The sequence below is a fragment of the Protopterus annectens genome, chromosome 2.part0, assembly GCF_019279795.1.
Source record: "Protopterus annectens isolate FY-2018-M chromosome 2.part0, PAN1.0, whole genome shotgun sequence".
NCBI classification, from domain to species: Eukaryota; Metazoa; Chordata; order Ceratodontiformes; family Protopteridae; genus Protopterus; species Protopterus annectens.
The window spans coordinates 69530186-69551889 of record NC_056728.1 but is presented as its reverse complement, the minus strand read 5'-3'; the positions used below and the strand labels follow the sequence as shown (position 1 = coordinate 69551889).

The following is a 21704-nucleotide window of genomic DNA, read 5'->3' as shown; positions in this document are numbered from 1 at the left end:
CAATGACATCTTATTACATTTGACACACTTTTTAAAGCCCGAAGGCTTGTGTTCCTTGGAATCTTTGGACATGCTGATAGCAAGAACACACACAGGGAAAAACAGTAGGGACACCTTCACCAAAATAACCAAGATACAGCGCGGTAAACTAGAGCCTCTAACTGAAATGGCCTAGAGAAACGGGATCACCACAGGGAGTACTAGGTCCTCTAAGTTAAACGGGCCTAGCCCAGGGAAAAAAAGCACCAAAAACAGTCACAACAAAACCCGCTAACGGGTACACTACAAAATGCAGGGGAGGACTAGGTCCTTTAACTGAAACAGGCCTAGCCCGTAAACACCAAAAAAGGGAAACGAGATACCAAGAAAAGGGTCATCAGAACCGGTCACACAACCAGCAGAAGCAAAACACACACACTAGCTATGAAAATAGCTTTTGGAGCTACAATATTGAAAAAATAAATCAAAAAAATTGTACTTAAACACAGCCAAGAGCGAGACCACATCCGAGCTGTACAAGCGGCAAATGAGATCTGGGGATAGGCGCATTGCAGAATGGGATACCTCTTAGCCACGAGCCAATTGAAGACTTCAGCCAAAAGATTATTAGGATCATAGGAGATTACTAGGCTAATGGACGTGGGGCCCTTACAAACCTAGCCAATAGTTTATCCCCAAAAAAGAACCTTCAGTCAGCACCAGTCACCCCCTGTCAATGAAAGACGAAGCTGGAACCTCTGGGACAAATTTGTGGCTTCCCATCCACTCATCAAGGTAGCTCTTAAGAGGGTCAGTGAGGTACTCTGACATGTATGGGAAGTCTATTCCAGAGATGGGGCAGCCTCTGGGAGACCAACCTCTCTCCAGCAGGGTGTGCTGATGTCACATATTACATTTAGGCCTATCGAGCGGGTAATGCGCGAGGAGCTAGACTTACAGATATAGAGCATCTCTAGCAGGCAGGGTCCGATATTGCCTTGTAAGCGAGACGCATCACCTCTGAGTAATCTATATGATACCAAGTACAGTGATAGTGATTTGAGACTGTCCACATAGGACAGATGCTGGAGGCCATGAATTCTCTGTGAGGTACTTCTGTGGCCTTCCCAGTTGGTGCAGATGTTTGGAGAGGTACATACCAAATGGTGCATTATACTCAATTATAGGCTACTCCTTTTTTCTGGATGCAATCTCTTTACTTATGAGATGAACCAAGTAAAAGGCTTTTCTGACCACTGCCACCACATGACAGTCGAATGTGAGATTGTCAACCTGAGTACCCAGCTCTCTCACCACAGGTTGTGTGCTTAGGGGGTTGTTGTTGATGTGGTAAATCAGCAGGCACCATGTTTATGCCGAATGGTAAAGATAACACATTTTTTGCGCTTCCTTAAGGAAATGACTTTCGCACCAGTTATTTGTAGCTGAGAAACCCTCTTGCAGTATGTTAATATCATTTGTGGAGTCAAAGACAGCATCCAACTTACAATCATCTGCAAACCTGGTCAGCCACAGGCCCGCTGTCTTTGCCTGGACCTCTGAGAAGTAGATGCCAAACAGTAGGGCTCCCAGGACAGATCCCTGGGGAACACCACTAGTGACAGGTCTGCTGTCAGAGGTGGTGGTGCCTATTTTGACCTTCTGGGTCCAATCGGTGAGCCAGTTGGCCACCCACCTGATTATGCAAGGAATTCCAGAAAGCACTCCCCATAAACAATTCTGCCACAGATTCAGTTCAGCTATTCAACCATGGAAGTGAGGTGGTAACATACAGGATACCCCTACAATGCGGCTACTACAGATGCCCCTCCAACAGACCCATCATCAACTTCTGAAGCAGAAGGCAGTATGAACTGTATCCCATTTTAATCATGTGGTAGGCCATAGCACAGTGGGATCATAAGACCATCTTAGGGATGGAGTTATAGCTAAGAGACTGTAAGCAATGTCTGTTCTCTGCAGACTTACTTTCTTGAGGTGCTTCAGCAGTAGACAAGAGCTGAGTAAAGAACCTTCCCACCAATCCCAACACCTTGGGCTTTCAGCCACTAACAAGCACAGAAGATGCAAGACAACCCACAATTTTACATTTCATACAAGATAAGCCTACAATTTTTTACATTTCATGACAGAGTCGCCAGGAAATCTAGCACTTGCATCACTGTTTCACATCTTTCTCCTTTTCTGAGCTGCTAAGACAATGCTGGTGCAGGTCTCTGCTCATCATCTGATAGCAACAAAAATACTTTGATGGCTCTTACTGTCTAAGCATTGAGTAATGGGCTTTTTCCACAATGAACATTAAGAAAGAGATCCCAACTCCTGAAACAGAAAAGAGCTGTTGAGCAAGTGCAAAGTACACACTTCACACTGCTAATCTAGCATGTGCCTCAACAGGCATGCCTCCAGTGGTAGGAGATGAAAAGAAAAAACATAACAGATAAAAACACCAAAAGAAGAAATACCAAACAGTGCCTCTGAGGAAGGCTTGAGATATATAGATTTCTACCTGCAAAGACTACGGAGTATCAGTACACCTTACTCGTGTACAAGCTGGCACTACAGATCATAAGGACAGAAGAGGACATGCTCTTCAATGCCACAAGAAAGGTCTCTGGAGTCCAGTCTTTTAGTTTCAAGATATATGAAAGTCTGCCAGCTGTATCCCCTCCTGAGGTAAAATAATTATGGAAAATACAGTGTTTGGAATGGATCCTAGAAATCCCCTGGGTATGGGATAGGAAGGGAGCAAATCCAATTTTTGGAAACGAAGGTGATACACAGACTTTGCAAGAAATACAAAGTTTTAATTCATAGCTACAGGTTCTGAAGAAAGTCATCCTGAATAAGTCAACAAGAAGGTAGATGTGAATTTCCACAAATGTGAACGTCTGAGGTAAGTACATACTGCAGAGCTATATATTTGTTGAATACTGTGAGGCCAGAAGTGTGCCGCGGTGGTACAGCGGTTGCGTTGTTGCCTCACAGCAAGAGGTTCTCCCGTTCGATTCTCAGCTAGTGTGCGGGGAGTGCCTTCTGTGTGGAGTCTGCATGTCCTCCCCGCGGTCGAGTGGCCTCCGAAAGATATGCTTTAATGGACGTGCCTTCGCTGAAGGTTGGGTGTCGGTCTGGCAACTCGGCACCATAAAAATCTACTGCCAATCATTAGCGGACCGGAATTCCACTGTGGCGACCCTGTACTGGGAAAAGCTGAAAAGACAAACAACAACAACTGTGAGGCCAAAAGAAAAGCCATATGGCAATGAGATGAACTGTTAATGGCAGTCTCCCACACAAATCATGAAAAACTACCTATGACCTTCATGAATGCAATATGCACAATAAAACAACCTGCATCTCTACACTTGCTACAAGCACATTCTAGAAGAAATGCAGTGGAGTAGCCAATGGCACCATCTTGAGCAATACTGTTTTGTTCAAACTACTGAAATCTAAAACAGACATCCACTTACTGTCTTTTTCAGTACTAGGAAGAATCAGGAACAATGTTCCTCTTCTCTTTCTACCAAAACTACTAGCTGTATTACTGGAATGTCTAGTAGCTGTTGCCATTACAGACAAGGAAAAAGGAATATGATCTCTTGGTATAGGGGGAATGAGCCTTTGGGACTGGAACTGCATAAAATTCTACAGAACAGCCTGTACATTAACCTCTAACATGATTAACTGATGTAAATGATACCATTTGCATTATAATGGGCAAGACTTCCTTGTAAAGCATGGAGAAGTGAGGCAGAATGAAAGAAGTGATGAAGAGACCTTTAATAACTTTTAATTTAGGATGTGATCTCATGGATTGTTTTTTCAACTTGCTGTTGGAATTAGTATCCCCCCACCATGATAGCAGTTTAAGGACCGGGTTTGTATTATTGCTGTCTGCCTGTCTGATACAGGAGTGTCTTGACTCTGCAGGAAAATTATTAAATATTTTGTAACTGCTAAGGAAAATCTCTCTAACATTCCCCATCATTATGCCATCTTCCCCTGATGTATTTGACATTTTTTTGAGAAGAGGGACCAATAAAAAACATATCCAAAGGGACATCAAGAAGTAATCCTCAACATCTTCAGGGAAGGATCTGATCACATAAATGTATATCTGCGGGAAAGAGTACAAGACAGAGCTGCTTTGAAGCTGGCACTGAAATTATCACAGCCACTTTTATACGTTCATAGGTAGGTACTAGGCTATCGGCCCAAGGGCCTAAGTAAGCCTAGCCAACAAGGTTCCCTGGCTTACGCCACCCAAGAAAGTTGATTTTCTGTGCCCCTGTTGATCAGAGCCACAGAAGTGATGTCCGGGGTGTATTTCCTATTTCCCATCCACTTATCAAGATTTTTCTTGAAGAGTGCTAATGAGGAACTTTGTGTGACATAGATGGGTAGCTTGTTCCAGAGTATAGTAAGTCTCTGGGACAGGAATCTCTCCCTCCAGCATCTCCTGTTTATTGTGGTGACAAGGTTTAGGTCCTTAGAGCGTGTAGCTCAGAGGGATTGGGATTACTTAAGGTGTAGCATGTCCAACAGCTCTCGGTTTAACATAGCTTTATATGTTAGGCAGAGATCTCCTTTAAGCAGGCGATATGCTACAGAGTAAAGCTGGAGTTTGAGACGGTCAGTGTAGGACATCTGTTTGAGGCCAGTAATCCACTTTGTGAGGTACTTCTGTGGCCTTTCCAGCTGCTGCAGATGTCTTGTGAGGTACATTCTAAAAGGGGCGTTTTACTCTATAATGGGTCTAATGAGTGCAGAGTAGAGCAGAACAATGACCTCTTTTTCCCTGGATGAGAACCCTTTTGTGATGGTGTGTGCCACATAGAAGGATTTCCTGACTACTGTGGTGATGTGATTATCAAAGGAGAGACTGCTGTCCACCTGGCTCCCAAGGTCTCATCACACATTTGGCATTAAGTAGACTGCCGTTTATGTGGTAGTTCATGGGTACACAGTTTTTACCAAAGGGGATGACAATGCACTTTTTAGCATTGAGCTTGAGGCCATGCCTCTAACACCAGGCATCGGTCTCAGTGAGGCGCTTCTGTAGGATGTCCACATCATTTGGGAACTCTACTATGGATCCTGATTTGCAGTCATCTGTGAACTTCGTTAGCCAGAGGCCTTCTGTGTTAGCCTGTACTACAGAGAAGTAGATACCAAACAGGAGAGGTCCCAGGACTGAACCATGTAGTACTCCACTTGTCAGTGGTTTGAAGTCAGATTTGGAGTCTGCAACTTTTAGTGTGGGTTCTGTCAGTGAGCCAGTTGGCAACCCATCTTGTGACTTAGGGATTTATACCTAGTTTAGTGAGTTTAGTTATAAATCCAGAATGGGGGATGGTGTCGAAAGCCTTGGCGAGGTCAATATAGGCTGTGTGAACCACCTTTCCCTCGTCAACAGCTTTGGTGACTGCCTCAAACAAGTCGATCAGGTTCAGAAGTCATGATCTTCCTTTCACAAACCTGAACTGGATAGGGGGTCCAGAGTTTGGAAGTTACCAATGTCTTGGTTTATGAGTTTCATGATGATACGTTCCATGGCCTTGCAGACCAGGCTCGTCAAGCTAACAGGGCAATAGTTCCCAGGATCAGCGGTGACTCCCCCTTTGTGGAGTGGGATAACTGTTGCTGTGCACCATTCAGTGGACACAAAGCCTGACGTGAGACTATGATTGAAAATGGTGCTTAAGTGGGGAGCCAGTTCATTCTGAAATTCGTGTAAAACACAGCCTGGGATGTTGTTCAGTCCCATGGATGCTGTGTTTTTGGTTTCAGAGAGTGCAGCTTTTACCTGCATAGATGTGATTACAGGGACTCTGCATTCTTCCTGTATAGGCATAGGCCCTTTAGGGAGTGAAAGGGGGGTAAAGTTAGCACTGAACCTATCTGCCAGGATGTTGGCAATATCAGTTGGTTCTGTAATTTTCGTGCCATTGTGCTGTAACTCAGAGCAGATCTGGGTGTTGCCATTGAGATTCTTGACATAGCTATAGAATGCTTTGTGGTTGCCCTTAGAATCAGTGACTATTTTGTTTTCGTAGCTAGATTTGGAGAACCTTATAAGGGATCTCAGCTTCTTACTGAGGCTGACCAGGGAGCTCCTCCACTCATGGGATTTTACTCTCTTTTGCAACAATTTCTTCCTTCTGTTGTAAAGTTTAAGGCAGGGGGCCACCAGATTGGTTTCCTTTTTTTTGGAGGATAGCATCTTGGTTCTGTTTGGGATACTACGATCCATGCACTCGTGTAAGTGCTTATAGAGTGCATTTGTGTAGGATTCAGCAGTTGTAACTGTATTGTCCAACTGCATGAGTGTCATGAAGTTCGCCAGTTCTGTCTTAAGAAGCATGAAGTTGGATTTGGAGAAACTTTTTACTGTGGTATCCTTAATGCTGGGTAGGGGTGGGATGTGGATATCTAGGGTGATTAGCTTATGGTCGGATCTGACCAACAAGGAGTTGATTTCAGGTGTGGAACACCGGTCACTCATGTTGGTAATGACTAGATCTAGGATACGGTTACCCCTGCTGGGGGTGTGGATAAGCTGATCCAGGGCACTGGAATTTATGAATTCCAGAAAGCATTGAGCGAAGGAGTTGGTACATGAGTAGTTTTCCCAGTTAATGGTGGGGTAGTTGAAATCGCCCATTATTAGGGTGTTTGGCTGAACCCCAACATTTTCCAGTAGATCAAGAAAAGAGGAGTGGGAATCCTGGGGCATGGTGGGGGATCTGTAGCAAGCTGCAATTTGGATTGCAGTTTTGCCCAGAGTTAGTTGCACTTGGATAACCTCGGATACATTATGCTGAGCAACTAGCCTGGAGGTGTGGATATCCTTAATGAATATGAACACACCTCCGCCTTTGGTGTTCTGGTCCAGGTTAGATGGCCGAAAGGTGTGGTATGAGTTATAGCCTGGTAATGCAGGGTGCTCTCTAGAGCCTTGAACCAGGTCTCAGTCACTGCACAGATATCGATGTTTTCCATTTGAAGGAGTGCCTCGAGGGAGTACATTTTGAGATTTAGACTTTTAGCATTGAGTAGCATTACCCTCAGTTTTTGCTTGCCTGTTCCTGTTACGGTGGTGAATTTATCATTTGAACCTTGCCTAAAAAAGGCACTACAGGGGCAGCAAGAGCCTTGGTACAGATACATGCCCATCTCTAGCAAAGCATCGTGGTCTGTCCACCATGTCGTCCCAGGTAGACAGATACTGGATCCGCTTAGAATGACATCAGAATCTTAGCCAATTGTTGAAGTCAATCATTTTGTCCTTGTACTGTGGTATCATTCTGGGCGATGGCAGGATGCTACTCGGGGCTAGGGTCATACCTGCCTGGGTTACAAGATTGGAGAGTTCTTCCATTTCTATTTTCATGTAGTCCAGGGAGGTATGCCTCAGGTCGTTCACACCAACATGGACAATGACAAAGTCATGTTTGTACTTGTTGTGGAGTGACGTGAGTGCGTGGGTTATGTGGCGGATCCTGGCACCATAAAGGCAGCTGACAGTAACCTTCTCCTTGTTTAGCCTGGTGAGTGGGACATCAGTGTGCGTGACTACAGAGTCACCTATGACTAGTGTGTTGGGCACGTTGGTTTGTCTTATCAGCTGTGGTTTATTGGCACACTGAGTCTGTGGGCTACGTGTCATTTGGTTTGTGTTGGGGGGGTGCAAGTTGCTTGCGTTTGTGCTTTGGAGGTCTCTGCTGTTTGAGCAGATTATTATTGAGAGCCTCTGCAAATGTTTTTATGTTTCTATGTGTGGATTTTGGTGGTGTAGGTTTAGTGGGACTATGTGATGAGTGTGGTGTGGTCCAAGTGTTTACCTTCTCCTCTTGACTGTCAAGTTCAGTCTTGGTTGGAGAGAGCTTTACCTCCAGTTTGGCTAGATAAGTGCATCTCTCACAAGCTGTGGTGTTGCGTGGTAGGAGGAGAGGGTTGTCTGTGTACATGAGGCAATTGCTACATTGCCTCAAGATGCCCAGATTCATCAGATAGACAGGAGAGAACACAGGGAGCTGAGCCTTGGACATGCCTGAATAAAAAACTACTTTCCTCTAGACAAGTGAGGAAAGTGAGTATAAGAGCTGTTTTTCTCTAAGCAAGTGAGGAAAGTAAGTACAAAAACTGTTTTCCTCTAGGTAAAGAGGAAGGCTGAGTGTTGTAGTAATTTGTAGCTTATTTAGTGCTAACAAGTTCTGAACAAGTGCTGAGCACGAATAAGCAAATTCAAGTGCTAAAACTAAGAATCTGTACCTGGATCTTGTGGTAGATAGGCTAGCTAGTGCTTACCACTCTCACTGATAAGTTAGAATGCTTCCCTTCAATACAGAAAGGCTTGGGGGCTCAGAAGCTGACAAACAGTCCTGGATACAGAAAATCTGTATCTGGACTAGACTAGTTACAGGAAAAGTGGGAAACCAGCACAAACGTGGGCTTTTAAACCAGAAGGGTGAAAGAGATGGAAAACTGCCCAAACGGCCAATAAACTACAATTTCTGGGCCAGAAACCACTCTTGTGGTAGATAGGCTACCTAGTGTTTACCACTACCACTGATAAGCTAGAAGGCTTCTCTCCAACACAGAAAGTCTTGGAGGCTCAGAAGCTTACAAACAGTCCTGGATACAGCAAATCTGTATCTGGACTAGACTAGTTATAGGAAAGGTGGGAAACAAGCGCAAACACGGGCTTTTAAAAAAGAAAGTTGAAAGAGATGGAAAAACTGCCCAAATGGCCAATAAACTACAATTTCTGGGCCAGAAACCCCTCTTGTGGTACATAGGCTACCTAGTGCTTACCACTCCCATTAATAAGCTAGAAGGCTTCTCGCAAACAGAGAAAGGCTTGGGGGGCTCAGAAGCTTACAAACAGCCCTGTATACAGCAATCTGTATCTGGACTAGACTAGTTACAGGAAAGGTAGGAACCAAGCTTAGAATTTTTTTTTTGGAAAGTACAAGTGGAGAAAGGAGAAACAGAAGATAATTCAAAATGAAGGACCTAAGTAGCTTGCCCTTCACAAATGTTCTCTCTGTATTAGGTAGAATGTGCTAGTGACACTAGACTGGAATAGAGCCGGGATAGAGGTTAACAGATGGGACTGGCAGGAGTGTCGGAATTCAAAATATGAACTCACTGTACTCGGATGAGTGAGCAAATGAGACAGACGCAGGAGGAGTGTTCAAACACAAATTTATGGGCGGGCCGGGCAATTCCAAAGCCACCAAGATTAATACCAGAACAAGAACAGGGAGGGCGGGCGGGAAAAGTACAGTTTTGTACCTACCATAAATGTAGATGTTCGAGTGCTAATACAGCTGCAGTCATAACAGATGGGTTCTCCTGCCGTCAGGCGGGTCCTCGGTCAGCCGAATTCCAAATTCTAGGTCCAGCGTCGGTTGTCGTCGCTTCTTCCCTGACGTCAGTGCGACAGGGGTATAAAAGAACCAACTGATGCCATTTTCTTCAGTTTTTCTTGCCCCAGATGTCAGGTGCCCCCAGAAGGAAGGCAAAACATAAATGTAATAAAGCAAATGCAATATAATCAAAAAACAGTAGTTGCAAGCAAATACGCCATAAAAGAATACCCCAATGAGGTTGTATGAGGTTGTATGAGGAGGCGTTAGCCATAAGGCCTATCCCAAGAGGGGAAGGAGAGAGGGGAAACCTGGACTGCAGCTGTATTAGCACTTGAACATCTACATTTATAGTAGGCACAAAACTGTACTGTGTTCATCGTGCATACAGCTACAGTCATAACAGATGGGTAGAATCCCAAAGCTAATAAATGGGTGGTAGGCACTAAGTGGAGCTAGGTGGAGCCAGGATGCCCTGCAAGACTGCAGTGGCAAAGCCCGCTCTAGTTTTGGAGTATAATGGTAGGTGATGGTGCTTGGAGAAAGTATGTACAGAACTCCAAGTGGCTGCTTCCAAAATATCTTTGGTAGGAACTCCCCTGAGGAAAGCTGCAAACGTAGCTGTGGCCCTTGTGGAGTGCGATCCGATGCCTGTAGGTACAGTTTTACCATGAAGAGAGTAACAAAAGCGTATGCAGTGGGCTATCCATTTTGAGATTGTCTGTTTGGAAACAGGCTTCCATTGAGCACCTGTAGCATAGGACAAAGAGTTGCTCTGATTTTCTGAAAGGCTTTGTTCTGTCCAAATAATAACGGAGCTGTCTGTGAATGTCCAAGGAATGTAGTAACCTCTCCCCTTTGTTTTGTGGATTAGGGTAAAAGGTAGGTAAGTGGATAGCCTGATTCAAAACTACCCTGGATACTACCTTTGGCATAAATGAAGGATTGGTTCGTAAGGAAACTCTGTCCTGATGGAAAATGATGAAAGGCTGCACAGCCATGAGGATTTGTAGTTCCGAAACCCTGCATGCTGAGGTGATAGCTAGAAGGAAGGTTGTTTTCCATGACAAATATTGCAGATCTGTTGAAGCAGCTGGCTCAAAAGGAGGCAGGGTTAGTTTTTCTAGAGTGAAATTGAGGTCCCAAGCAGGTACTGGTTGCTTCCTTGGGGGTTTTATATTCTTAGCCCCTCTGAGGAACTGCCTTAAGAGAGGGTGAGAGAATAAAGGGGGATCAGTGTTGTACTCTGCAGAAATGGCTGAGGCATGGATTTTGATGGAGGAAAATGGAAGTCCACTGCCTAGCAGCTCGGCTAGGTACTGTAGTATTTGAGGTAAATTCAGTATTCCAGGATTCTGACCCTTTTTCTGATTCCAGACACAAAACCGTTTCCATTTTACCGAGTAGGCTTTTCTAGTGGAAGGCCTTCTGGCCTCCAAAATGACATCCTGCACCTCCTTGGAGAGTAGGCTCTGCTGTGAATTTAAGGAATCCTCCATGCGGCTAGATTGAGCATTTTCAGCTGACTGTGAAGAGTTTTGAAGTTCTGCTGAGTCAGTAGAAGAGGCATTAGAGGCAGGATCCATGGTGGGGAATGCGTCAGGCTCCTCAGGAGTGGGTACCAGTGTTGTCTTGGCCAGTCTGGAGCAATGAGAATCATCTTTGGTCTGTCTGCTCTGGCTTTTAATAGAACTTTGGCCAGTAGTGGAAGAGGTGGAAAGGCATAAACTGTCATTGTTGTCCAACTGAAAGAGAGTGCGTCCACTTTCCAGGCCTGTGGATGAAAAGTCCTTGAGCAGAATTTTGCCAATTGGTAATTTCTGTGGGTGGCAAAGAAATCTATCTCTGGCCTTCTCCATGCTTGAATGATCATTGTGAAAACTTGAGGATGCAACTTCCATTCGTGTGGATCTGTCATATTTCTGCTCAGGTTGTCTGCCAGTGTGTTTTCCTTCCCTGGCAGGAATTGTGCTTGAAGTTGGATTTGCAATTCCAGAGCCGTGTTCCAAAGGGACATGGCTAGTCTGCACAGGGGATATGAATGAGTTCCTCCCCGTTTGTTTATGTACCACATCACTGTGGTGTTGTCTGTTCTTATCAATAGTTGTCCTGGATGCAGTAGGTCTTTGAAAGCCATAATAGCATTTATTACTGCTAGCATTTCCTTTTGATTGATGTGTAGGTGCCTTTCTTTTTGTGACCATTTGCCCTGAATGCACCGATCTGTCATGTGTGCCCCCCAGGCGTAGTCCGAGGTGTCTGTTGTGATGACTTGATTTGCTTGAGGCTTGCAGAATGGGAGGCCTATGTTTCTTTGGCATGCTTGAGCCCACCGCAGAAATTCCTTTTGAAGACGTGGAATCAGTGGTATGATTGCTTCCAAACTGTGGCTGTGTTGAGACCATAAGTTTTTTAGGTACCATTGAAGTTTCCTCATATGCAGTTTTGCACATGGGATTTGCAGGATGCAAGATGCCATAAATCCCAGAGCCTGCAGGATTTTCCTTGCAGTCAGCCTGGTGAAGGTTGCCAGTTTTCTGAAGTATTGAGTTAACTGCCCTTGTTTCTCTGGCGTGAGGTAAGCCATCTGGGTGTTTGTATCCAAGCTGGCACCCAGGAAAATTATTGTTTGAGAGGGTATTAGTCTTGACTTCTTTTTGTTGACTATGTATCCCAGAGATTTCAACAACATTATTACAAACGCCAGGTGCTTCAGAAGAGTGTGTTTGCTGTCCGCTTGGATCAGGCAGTCATCCAGATATGGGTATATTTGTATCCCTTGAAGCCTTGAAGGCAATTACTGATGCCAGGCATTTCGTGAACACTCTGGGCACAGTAGATAAGCCAAAGGGCAATGCAGAGAATTGATAATGGGATGAACCTGCAAGAAATCTGAGGTATCTTCTGCAATCTTGTTTGATTGGGGCATGCAGGTATGCCTCTTGAGGTCCATTGTTACCAGCCAAGACTCCTTGCCCAGCATGGGAAGAAGCTGCTGTAATGAGAGCATCTTGAACTTTGGTACGAGTAAGTATGTGTTTAGGATGGATAGGTCCAAAATAGGTCTCCAATCTTTGCCCTTCCTTGGTACCAGGAATAGTCTGGAATAAAAACCTTGACCCTGTTCTTGTGCAGGTACCTCTTGAATAGCTTTCATGTCCATGAGATCTGAAATTTGTTTTTGTGCCTCTGCCCTTTGATTGTGTGGCAGGTTTGGCATGCCTCACATTTGTGGAAGGGTGTGAAAGTGGAATCTGTAGCCTTTGTCTATAATATCCAGGATCCATTTGTCTTTTGTGACAATTTGCCAATTTTTCGAAAATAATGCCAGTTTTCCGCCTAAAGGTGCTGCCATTTGAGCCTTGCTTGGCATGCAAAGGGGGAAGTCACTGGGTCTGCCTTCTGAATGGCTGTGAACTATCCTCACCCCCTCTTGGTGTAGGTGTTTGCCATTGTCTTCCTCTAAATGATCCTTGAGATTGCCCTCTACCTCTCGGGCGCCTGTATCTACCTCTTTGAGGTCTGTCCGTGGCTGGAAAGGACCAATTTTTTGAAGGCCAATTTCTACTGAAACATGGCGGTTGTACCTGTAGAAAATATTTCACTGTTTGCATTGATTTTGCCTTTTCCTCCATTTTCTTTAATACCTCCTCAGCTTTAACACCAAACAATACATCTTTTTGAAGAGGTACATCTAGTAATTTAGCTTTGACATGATCTGGTAAGGTTTGCTCTTTGAGCCAAGCATGTCTACGTATGACTGATACTGTAACAGCAGCTCTACAAGAGGCCTCTAAAGCATCAAAACCACATTGCAAGGTATGTTTACCCACTTGCTCTGCACTATGCAACAAATTCTGCAACTCTTACAAGTCTGGTTGTTCAGGTTGTGACATTTTGCTTTTCAATTGAGATAACAAAAACTGTTGATACTTTAACATATGGAACTGACAGTTTAAAGCCCTCATGGTTAAAGTGGCCGAGGTGTATACCTTTTCCCCCCCACCTTTCTAAAGCTCTGGAATCTCTCTCTGAAGGTAATGGATTTTTGGCAGTGGAGGCCTTAATTCCCTTGGGACCCTGTGAAATAGTTTCTGGGTCAGCCGCATGGCTTTTGTATAGGAATTGGTGTGAATCAGGAACCCGGTAATACCTGTCAGGCTTGACTGGAGCTGGAGGTAAAGAATCCGGGTTAAGGCTGGCCTCTGAATACACATCATCTAGTATGTCTAAGACAGGAGGTATAGCCAGAGGCCTGTGCTGAGGGAGCAAAAGAAAATCCCTGAGCCTTTTCTTGGAGTCTGAGTACTCTTGGCCTTCCCAGTGGAAGTGTTCCCTCAAGGTATGCAAGGTTTCCCCAAAAGAGTAATCCTCGGGGGGGGGGCAGAGGGAATGGACTCCTCTGCATCAGAATCTTCGAAAGGGGAGTAAGAATGTTCCTGGTCCTCAGAATATTCTGAAGTAATCGAGGCCTGGTGCGAGGAAGGGTAGTCTTCCTCCACTCTGGGCCTTTTGTCCGAGGGGGGTTGAGAACCCCTGATAAGAGTAATCAAATCCTCAGCCATTTTGAGCATCTGCTTTTTAGGCATGGGGCCTTGAGAGGGGCCCTGTGGAGCTTGTCTTTTAGAATGCATGGCTGCTTTAGATTTAGTGTAAGCCTTAATGGAAAAAGAAGGAAAAGGCCTGAAGACACCTTGAGAGGTGGCAGGCCTGTCTGAACTCCGAGTTTCCCCGCCAAGAGTGACTTCGGTATCTGTAGTCAGGGTGAGGGCCGAAGAGCCTGCGACCTCGGGCACAGAAGACACTGCTAATGAAGTGTCATCGGTAGTCAGGGGCTGCGTAGGCGCCTCGCTGAGAACCGGAGCACATGTAGTCTGCTTTAGCGTGGTGTCGGTAGAAGTCACGGACCTCGTATGTCGGTCCTTATCTTTACGTCATTTACTCAAAATTGGAGTCAGAGTATCCGACGACATGTTATAATAAAACTTTTTGCCAAAATAGTGTTGGGCGAACTCCGCCCGACGCTTAATAGTGCGTCTGTTGAATGTAGCACAAAAACGATAGGCCGAGACGTCGTGGTCTGGGCATAAGCAAGGTATACAGAGGGAATGGAAATCCTTATGCGGTATTTGCTTCCCAAATGAAATGCAATTATTAACTTTGTCTGACATCGGTCCGAGGCAAGAAAAGTTTCCCCAACGGGGTACTTAGCTTTCAAGAAGTCTTCAGTTGAAAAATATTCGTAATCTCAGGAGCTGGCCGACCGGCACTTGTGAACTGCTTCTGCTTCGGGCACCGCGCAGCAAGAAAGACTGAAGAAAATGGCGTCGGCTGGTTCTTTTATACCCCTGTCGCACTGGCGTCAGGGAAGAAGCAACGACAACATATACCGGACCTAGACTTTGGAATTCGGCCAACTGAGTTCCCGCCTGACGGCAGGAGAACCCATCTGTTATGACTGCAGCTGTATGCACGATGAACATCTGCAGAGACAGAGAAAGACCACAGTACTCTATGAATCAATTAAACAGAAAAATAAATAACTACAGAGAGACACAGACAAATGAAACAATTAAATACACACAAAATAAAATAAAATGCAGTACAATCTTTAACACTGCAAGTTTGTACTTAACTCAAATAGTAATGCAGTTGATTGTAGGTATGTAGCAGAAGCCAAACACCTCAGATCTTGAGCAGTAATAAATTCAGAGAGATTAATAACACACATCTCCTTTTCTATCCCAGTTTTTCACAAGGCAAACATCATCACTGCATTGAGCTAGATTATTCATCTTAGTATTCTCCTTAGTACTGTACTACATGGGGTTGGCATTTAATAAGCCTTAGTGCTAGGGGTAGCAGAAGTATAAACTCTTGCAAAATCCACCTTAGATTCTACATTATCATCTGGTAATGTGTTCAAAAAATCCTGTCTTCCTCTATCTGTGTGGTACAGCTAGGTCAGTCACACCCGAGAAATCCAAAGAAGTCTTTTATAGAAACTTAAATTTATACATCCAGTCAATTTGTTTTTGGAAGTAGTGGCGAATCAGGTTCCTGGGACAACTTAGAAGGTCCATTTTCAAAAGTCAGAATTTTAGGAGGTACGCCAAGTGGTTTAAGGACACTTTGCTTCAGCAGCTGTACATCATACCCCATTTAGGTTAGGGCAGTACCTCTGTAGCACAAGTAAACCAGAACTGCACAATCTCTAGTTAAATGAGGATAACTCTTTGGTACCCTATTTAAAGTCATATGTCATTAAATTTAATTCTCGAAGAAAGAGAACCTCTGAGGGAGAATTACAACAAAACAAAATCATCAGCAGGCACCATGGATTGACTACTGTTCAGTGTAAAAATCAGTCTTTCGGCTTTTCCCAGTTAGTGTTTGCCACAGCAGAACTCTGGTCCGCTCATGATTGGCAGTGGATTTTACGGTGCCGAGTTGCCAGCCCGACGCCCAACCTTCAACGAAGGCAAGGCCCATTCACGCTCGCACCTACCTGCATGTCTTTAACGTCACTCGACCGCGGGGGACATGCAGACTCCACACAGAAGGCGCTCCAGCCAAGAATTGAACGGGAGAACCTCTTGCTGTGAGGTGACAATGCTAACTGCTGCACCACTGCGGCTTCCCTTAATCAGTAAAAGCACAAAAAGAACGATGAGTGCTTTTCTGCTGTATTAGCCTTCATCAGATCATAAACATTCATCTGGAACCATTTAAAAATAAATTGCATCCAATCATATTCATTTCTAAAGCAAACTAACCAACAGAAAACATAGCATATTTTCCAAATAACTAATCTTCCAGTAAGATTAAACCCTATTGGAAGGTTAGTTATTTGGAAAATATGCTAGTCTATAGTTTTCTTTGGATCAACTATTACGATCAATTATAATGAATGTTTTAGTTCTGTGCTCTGCCGCGGAAGCCATTTATCTATGTCTTTAGGGTAAAGAAGGTATAGAACTTATTTGAAGGTGCTAGTTTTGCAAACATTTTTTATTTTTTTATTTATGTTCTGTATTTAACACTTTTTATTCAGGGATCCGAGCGACTGGTCATTTATATTGGTTATAAACTGATGATTGGTAGTCTTGATTTCAAAGACCAATAATGAGTCTTCCTTGAAGATTTAATTTGCATAGGCTATGGCAATTGATTGCATTACTGTTGCTGTCTTAACTTCACCTCATATGAGCCATTGGTGCATTGTTTTTAATGTAACTTATGATTGGATAATCTATTAATGAATGCTTAGGCTAATAGGAAATGTTTTCTATTGGTTAGTTTGCTTTAGAAACTAATATGATTGGATGCAATTTATTTTTAAATGGTTCCAGACAAATGTTTATTTACAATCTGATGAAGGCTAATACAGCCGAAAGCGCTCATCATTGTTTTTGTGCTTTTACTGATTAAACGTGGTTTTTAATTAAGTGTTTGCCTGGCTAACTTTTTACACTGAACAGTAGTCAAGCCATGGTGCCTGCCGAAGATTCTGTTTTGTTGTATTACTTTTGGTTCCTCGGCAGCTTTAGCAGTGCCTACAGAGTATTTTTTACTTGTCTGAGGGAGAATTAGATGATAAACAATCCTCATTCATAGTCAGTATCTATATCAACATAAGAAACAATCTGGTCCAAGCAGGATACTTAATCTTCATCCTTTTTAAAACTTTGGGGGTGAGGGAGAGACCTTTTTCCTCTTCTTTTAAAAGGAATCTCAAACATAAACGGCTTGGGAGCTGCTGTAACATCTGTTGTTTTCCTGTGTCTAAAATCCAACCCTTTCCAAAAAGCCACAGATGAAGCCAAACCCTTGTAGAGTGGGCACTGACCCTGCCTGGAATAGTTTTGTTGCGGTAAGTGTAATGATAGGAGGTACTGCCAGCACAGCTAGCTGGAATTTTGTAAATAATTATAAGTTATGTGCGAATATCAAACTGATTTATACAAGATGCTTGTGTTCAAATGCATTAGAACTGTATGCCATGTGTATATCAAACTGATTTGTACAGATGTTTGTGTTGAAACAGTATCTGTAAAGTGCTTGTGTTTGAAATGCATCCATAGTGTGCCCTACTGGAGAGAACAGAAATGTAAATGCACTACTGCAACTGTTTAAATGTACATGTTTTAAACAGAAGAAACTGGAAGACAGGAGGTTAACCTCAGTCCAGCAAAATTGAAAATGTATCTGAAATTAAATTACTTTATGGGCTAGGCCATAAAGAAGCTAACTCACAAGTTTCAATGCAGCCAGAGACACAAAGTCTATACTAGGAAGCTTTCTGTAGTGTCTTTGGGGTGAACTAATTACTACTCTGGAAGAGTGGAGGTATGAAATTGTGTTAGGACTTCCAGCATCTGCCACAGATATGAGCAAAAGCCCTTGTGGGTGTTAAATCCTGCCAGTTTCCAGCAATGGGGGTTTGCATGGAAACTAGAAGTCAGATAAACGAGAAATTATGTCATTCTGCAAGCTATTCCAAAGGCAATATTTTAGATATTATTTTGAGAAGTCTCTTAGTAAATCAGAGCATTCCGTATTTGGTCTTGGGCTTGACAACAAGAAGGACCATTCATCACATCATCTGCCTTGCTCTATTAAGTACAGAATAGTGATTCTCTTATATTCCGTCAGGAATATAGTGAAGCTTAGTTTAGATTGTTTTCTTTATTTGTCTGCATCTGCCCTTCAATATTATTTTAAATATTTCCTGTGATTTTGAACTCTGATGTCACTGTGACTAGATACTTAGTATTGTCTTGTTATTTTATTTATTATTAAATATATTTTAAACCTTTCATTGTGGCTAATCTTTGTTGATATATTTAAGATTTGAGAACATTTGCATATCTATCTGATGGCCCAATGTGGACCACTCCTAATAGCCTTGCTTTTGGTCAAACTACCATTTGTATTAAATATTAATTTCACTCATCATATTGGGTATCCTTTTAAGGGCCTTAAGGTAGCTGGCAGGAGTGTCTGGTGACAGAGGTAACTACCTTATAGTCTGAACAGAAGGGGGCATAGCCAGTAAATCTATACTAGCCTTTCCCGTGTGTGTGTGTGTGTGTGTGTGTGTGTGTGTGTGTGTGTGTGTGTGTGTGTGTGTGTGTGTGTGTGTGTGTGTGTGTGTGTGTGTGTGTCAAATCTCCAACAGTGTGCGTGTCAGCTACTTGGACATGGACACCAAGCACTGGTTGGACAGACAGGGTGCTGGAGGTCTCAGTTTGGACACTCAACTGAGATCTCAACTCTATAGTTGTCCCAGTGGGGAGTCTTATTGGGAATCTAGAGAACAAGGGAGAAACCAGCCTCAGACTGTGTCCCCCTTATGCTCTTACAGGAAATTGTGCTTGACTGTACTTGATGCAGAGAGCTGCATCTGGATATATTGGGTGTGTACCTGTTATCCTCCCAGTGAACGTACTCCACAGATGGCAGTGGTGAGGAGTGAGGCTCCATAATCACTGGCCCAGAGGTGGGGCGTCACAGCAAGTATAACAAACTATAATAACCTTTAGGCAACCACTTGGAAATAGTCTGCTTTGACACAGGTTAACAACAGCCTAGATTAGGTGCTTTCGTTCATTTAATATATCCTTGAATTTCTTCAGATATAAAAATTACATAATCAGACCTAACATTTGAAAATGAAGTCACAACATCACATGACCTACTTGAGCCAAACAATCTTGTGATCAGCTTGTAAATCTAAAGAAACATTGTATCTAAAACATATTTAAATGAAACAAGTAACGTACATATGCAGTGAAACTCTGAAACAATAACTCATTTTATTTCACATTTGTTTACCAGGAAAGTCCAACTTGGAATAGAGCCAATTTTCAGAAGAGGCCTGGGAAGAAATGCTCCAAATGCATGTCTTTAAAATGTGGGAGGAAACCAGAGCACCCGTAGTAAACCCACATGAACACAGGGAGAGCATGTATACTCCCCAAAGAAGGCACATCAGCAGAGAATCTGAGAACCTCTTGCTGTGAGGCGACAATGCAAACCGCTGCACCATTGCGCCATCCTGATGTCAAAATGTTTCAAAATTATACCACTCAATGCTCTATATATTCTTTAGTTAGAAAAAGAATTCTGAACACAAAATCATTTCACAGTTTCTGTGCTAACAGAAACATTTTATATTAATAGAAATGAAGCCCAGGAGCATTGAGTGGTATAATTTTGATCGATTTACTGCTGTGTTTCTTTAAATTTACAAGCTAATAAACAAGCAAAAAAATGTATAGGAGGTTCTTCCCCCAAAGGAAACTTATCTGCCCAACAGAAACTCAACACAAGCCAACCATAGATCCTCAAAAGCCTCAAGAGAGCTTACTCTTCTTAAGTCAGTTCGAGCTACCAGACAGTTTGGGCATGTGGAAAGTGCCCTGAAGCTGGTCAACTGTTACATTCTTGGCAGGGTATAACCCATACAGCTAAGACTACTGCAGCAGTGATCAATACAAACATCAAGTACTGTTTGACACTTGAGTATGCCGTTACTATTCTGGGGAATTTCTGCTTTTCTCAGTATTGTATAACCATGGAGTATATGTTCAGAATGGGGGGGGGGGGTTGTGCACAATTTGCTGCACTCTCATTTATATCTAGAATCCAATCTGAAGACCATGGTATCACAGCCTGTATCCACATGACCAAAGATAGGCCACAGTTCCCAACTAGTGAAAAAGATCAGGGTTGTAGACTAGTATCCTGTCCTTGGATAATTAGCATACAGTTTATGAAGTCCTGCAGGAATGATCCTTACAATAATCATTACAATAAGTGTTTAGCAGCAGCTAGGAAGGGTACACTGGAGCTTATTAGCACTTTACCTTTATGTACACATCATGTCTAGTTTCTCTTTCTGCTGAAGCACAAAGGACAGGTAAGAAACCCACATTATGACCACAGCAAACCATATTTGTACAACAAGTACCGTGAAGCAGCTGTCCAGTATCTTGAGATTTCAAGCATTTGCAATACTGGGCTACTGTCAAAAGGAAGCAGTTTTAGTACTAATTTCACATGTGAACATCTACACAGTAGTCAAATATGAATGCAAAAGAAATTTGTCTCACTCCCACCTTTGATGTGCGCATCAGAAAGCCTTGCCCTCAGCTGCTCTAGCTCCAGACTATGCCTATTCTTCATCTCCTGAAGTTCAGAAAAATGTCGATCAGACAAGGCCATCTTCAGTTCCAAAAGCTTTTCTTTATGCTCCAGCTCAAGAATGGACCTCAGTGTGTCCATTTCTCTCTGATGCTTTTCTTCCAACTTCATTCGCAAACAATTCAGTTCCTCCTAAGAAATAAAACCACATTTAGATACTTGAAAGGCAAGTATTAAGTTTGAACAATCAGGAGAAAGTTTCCTTCACGTTTGCAACAAGGTTAGCTTCCGCTAAAAGAACTCATGAAAAGCCCAAACAATGAAACTGGAAAGGAAAAGCAAGCAGAATATATGAATGGAAAGCATTTTCCAGAAAAATGCATCAGCTAATATCTAAGAACTAAATCTAAATTTATAAGTACAGGGTATATGCCACCTTGCTATACAGTGCAATGATCATGAAACTAGCAAGATGATTCTACAAATGAACTACTTGTTAATGGTCACAATGATCCATACAAAGCTGAATATCATTACATGAGTTAATTTACAAAAGTCTTCCTCTAAATGAAAGAATCTTAGTGCTAATCCATTTTCCTTGCACAGCTCCTCCCTGGATATTAGCCTGTAGTTATACTGCACAAAACTGTGGCCTAGGACTTGTTCAGAAGAAGCTTTCATAAGGCTTTTACTTTATCTATTACCATGAAGCTGGTCCTACTGAAGAGAGGCAAAGTTTACGTTTTTTAACTCGCTGACATTGGACAACTAGCACCCAGTGAAGCTGGCCAATAGGAGATAAGAGGATGAAGTGGCACGTGACTTGCATTCTCCCATAGAAGAAAGGATTTCTCACTGCCCGGTTGTCCATTGGTGGGGACCATGAACTTTGCAAACATGAGCTCCAAAAATTAGTAGGAAAGTAGCCATCCAGGCATAAATGCATGTGTCACACTCGCACACTAATGTTACCAAAACAAGCACAGGAAAATATGCAGAAAAAAAAAGTTCCACTGTTAACATATTTTAACAGTTCCGGCTCTTAGGCTGACATTTATTCCTTCTCACCACTTACAAGTAATTAATACAAAGAAACACGTTCAGCCTACACAATGGGATAAAAGGCCTGGAAATGTGGAGATTTAATAAGAGCCAAGGCAGAGGAATAAAAAGAAGTGA

General features: G+C 43.0%; 1 protein-coding gene and 1 pseudogene across 1 annotated transcript in view; both read right to left on the bottom strand.

Annotated features, from left to right (window-relative positions):
* Window positions 1–20335, bottom strand: part of LOC122793683 — an 88389-nt pseudogene extending 68054 nt beyond the window's left edge.
* The window catches only part of PCNT (pericentrin), a gene marked incomplete in the record, with an annotated part of 2997294 nt that overhangs the window by 2262333 nt on the left and 713257 nt on the right, over window positions 1–21704 (bottom strand). The window contains 1 exon segment of the mRNA XM_044060288.1: window positions 20501–20717. Within this exon segment, the coding sequence (XP_043916223.1) occupies window positions 20501–20717 (217 nt within the window).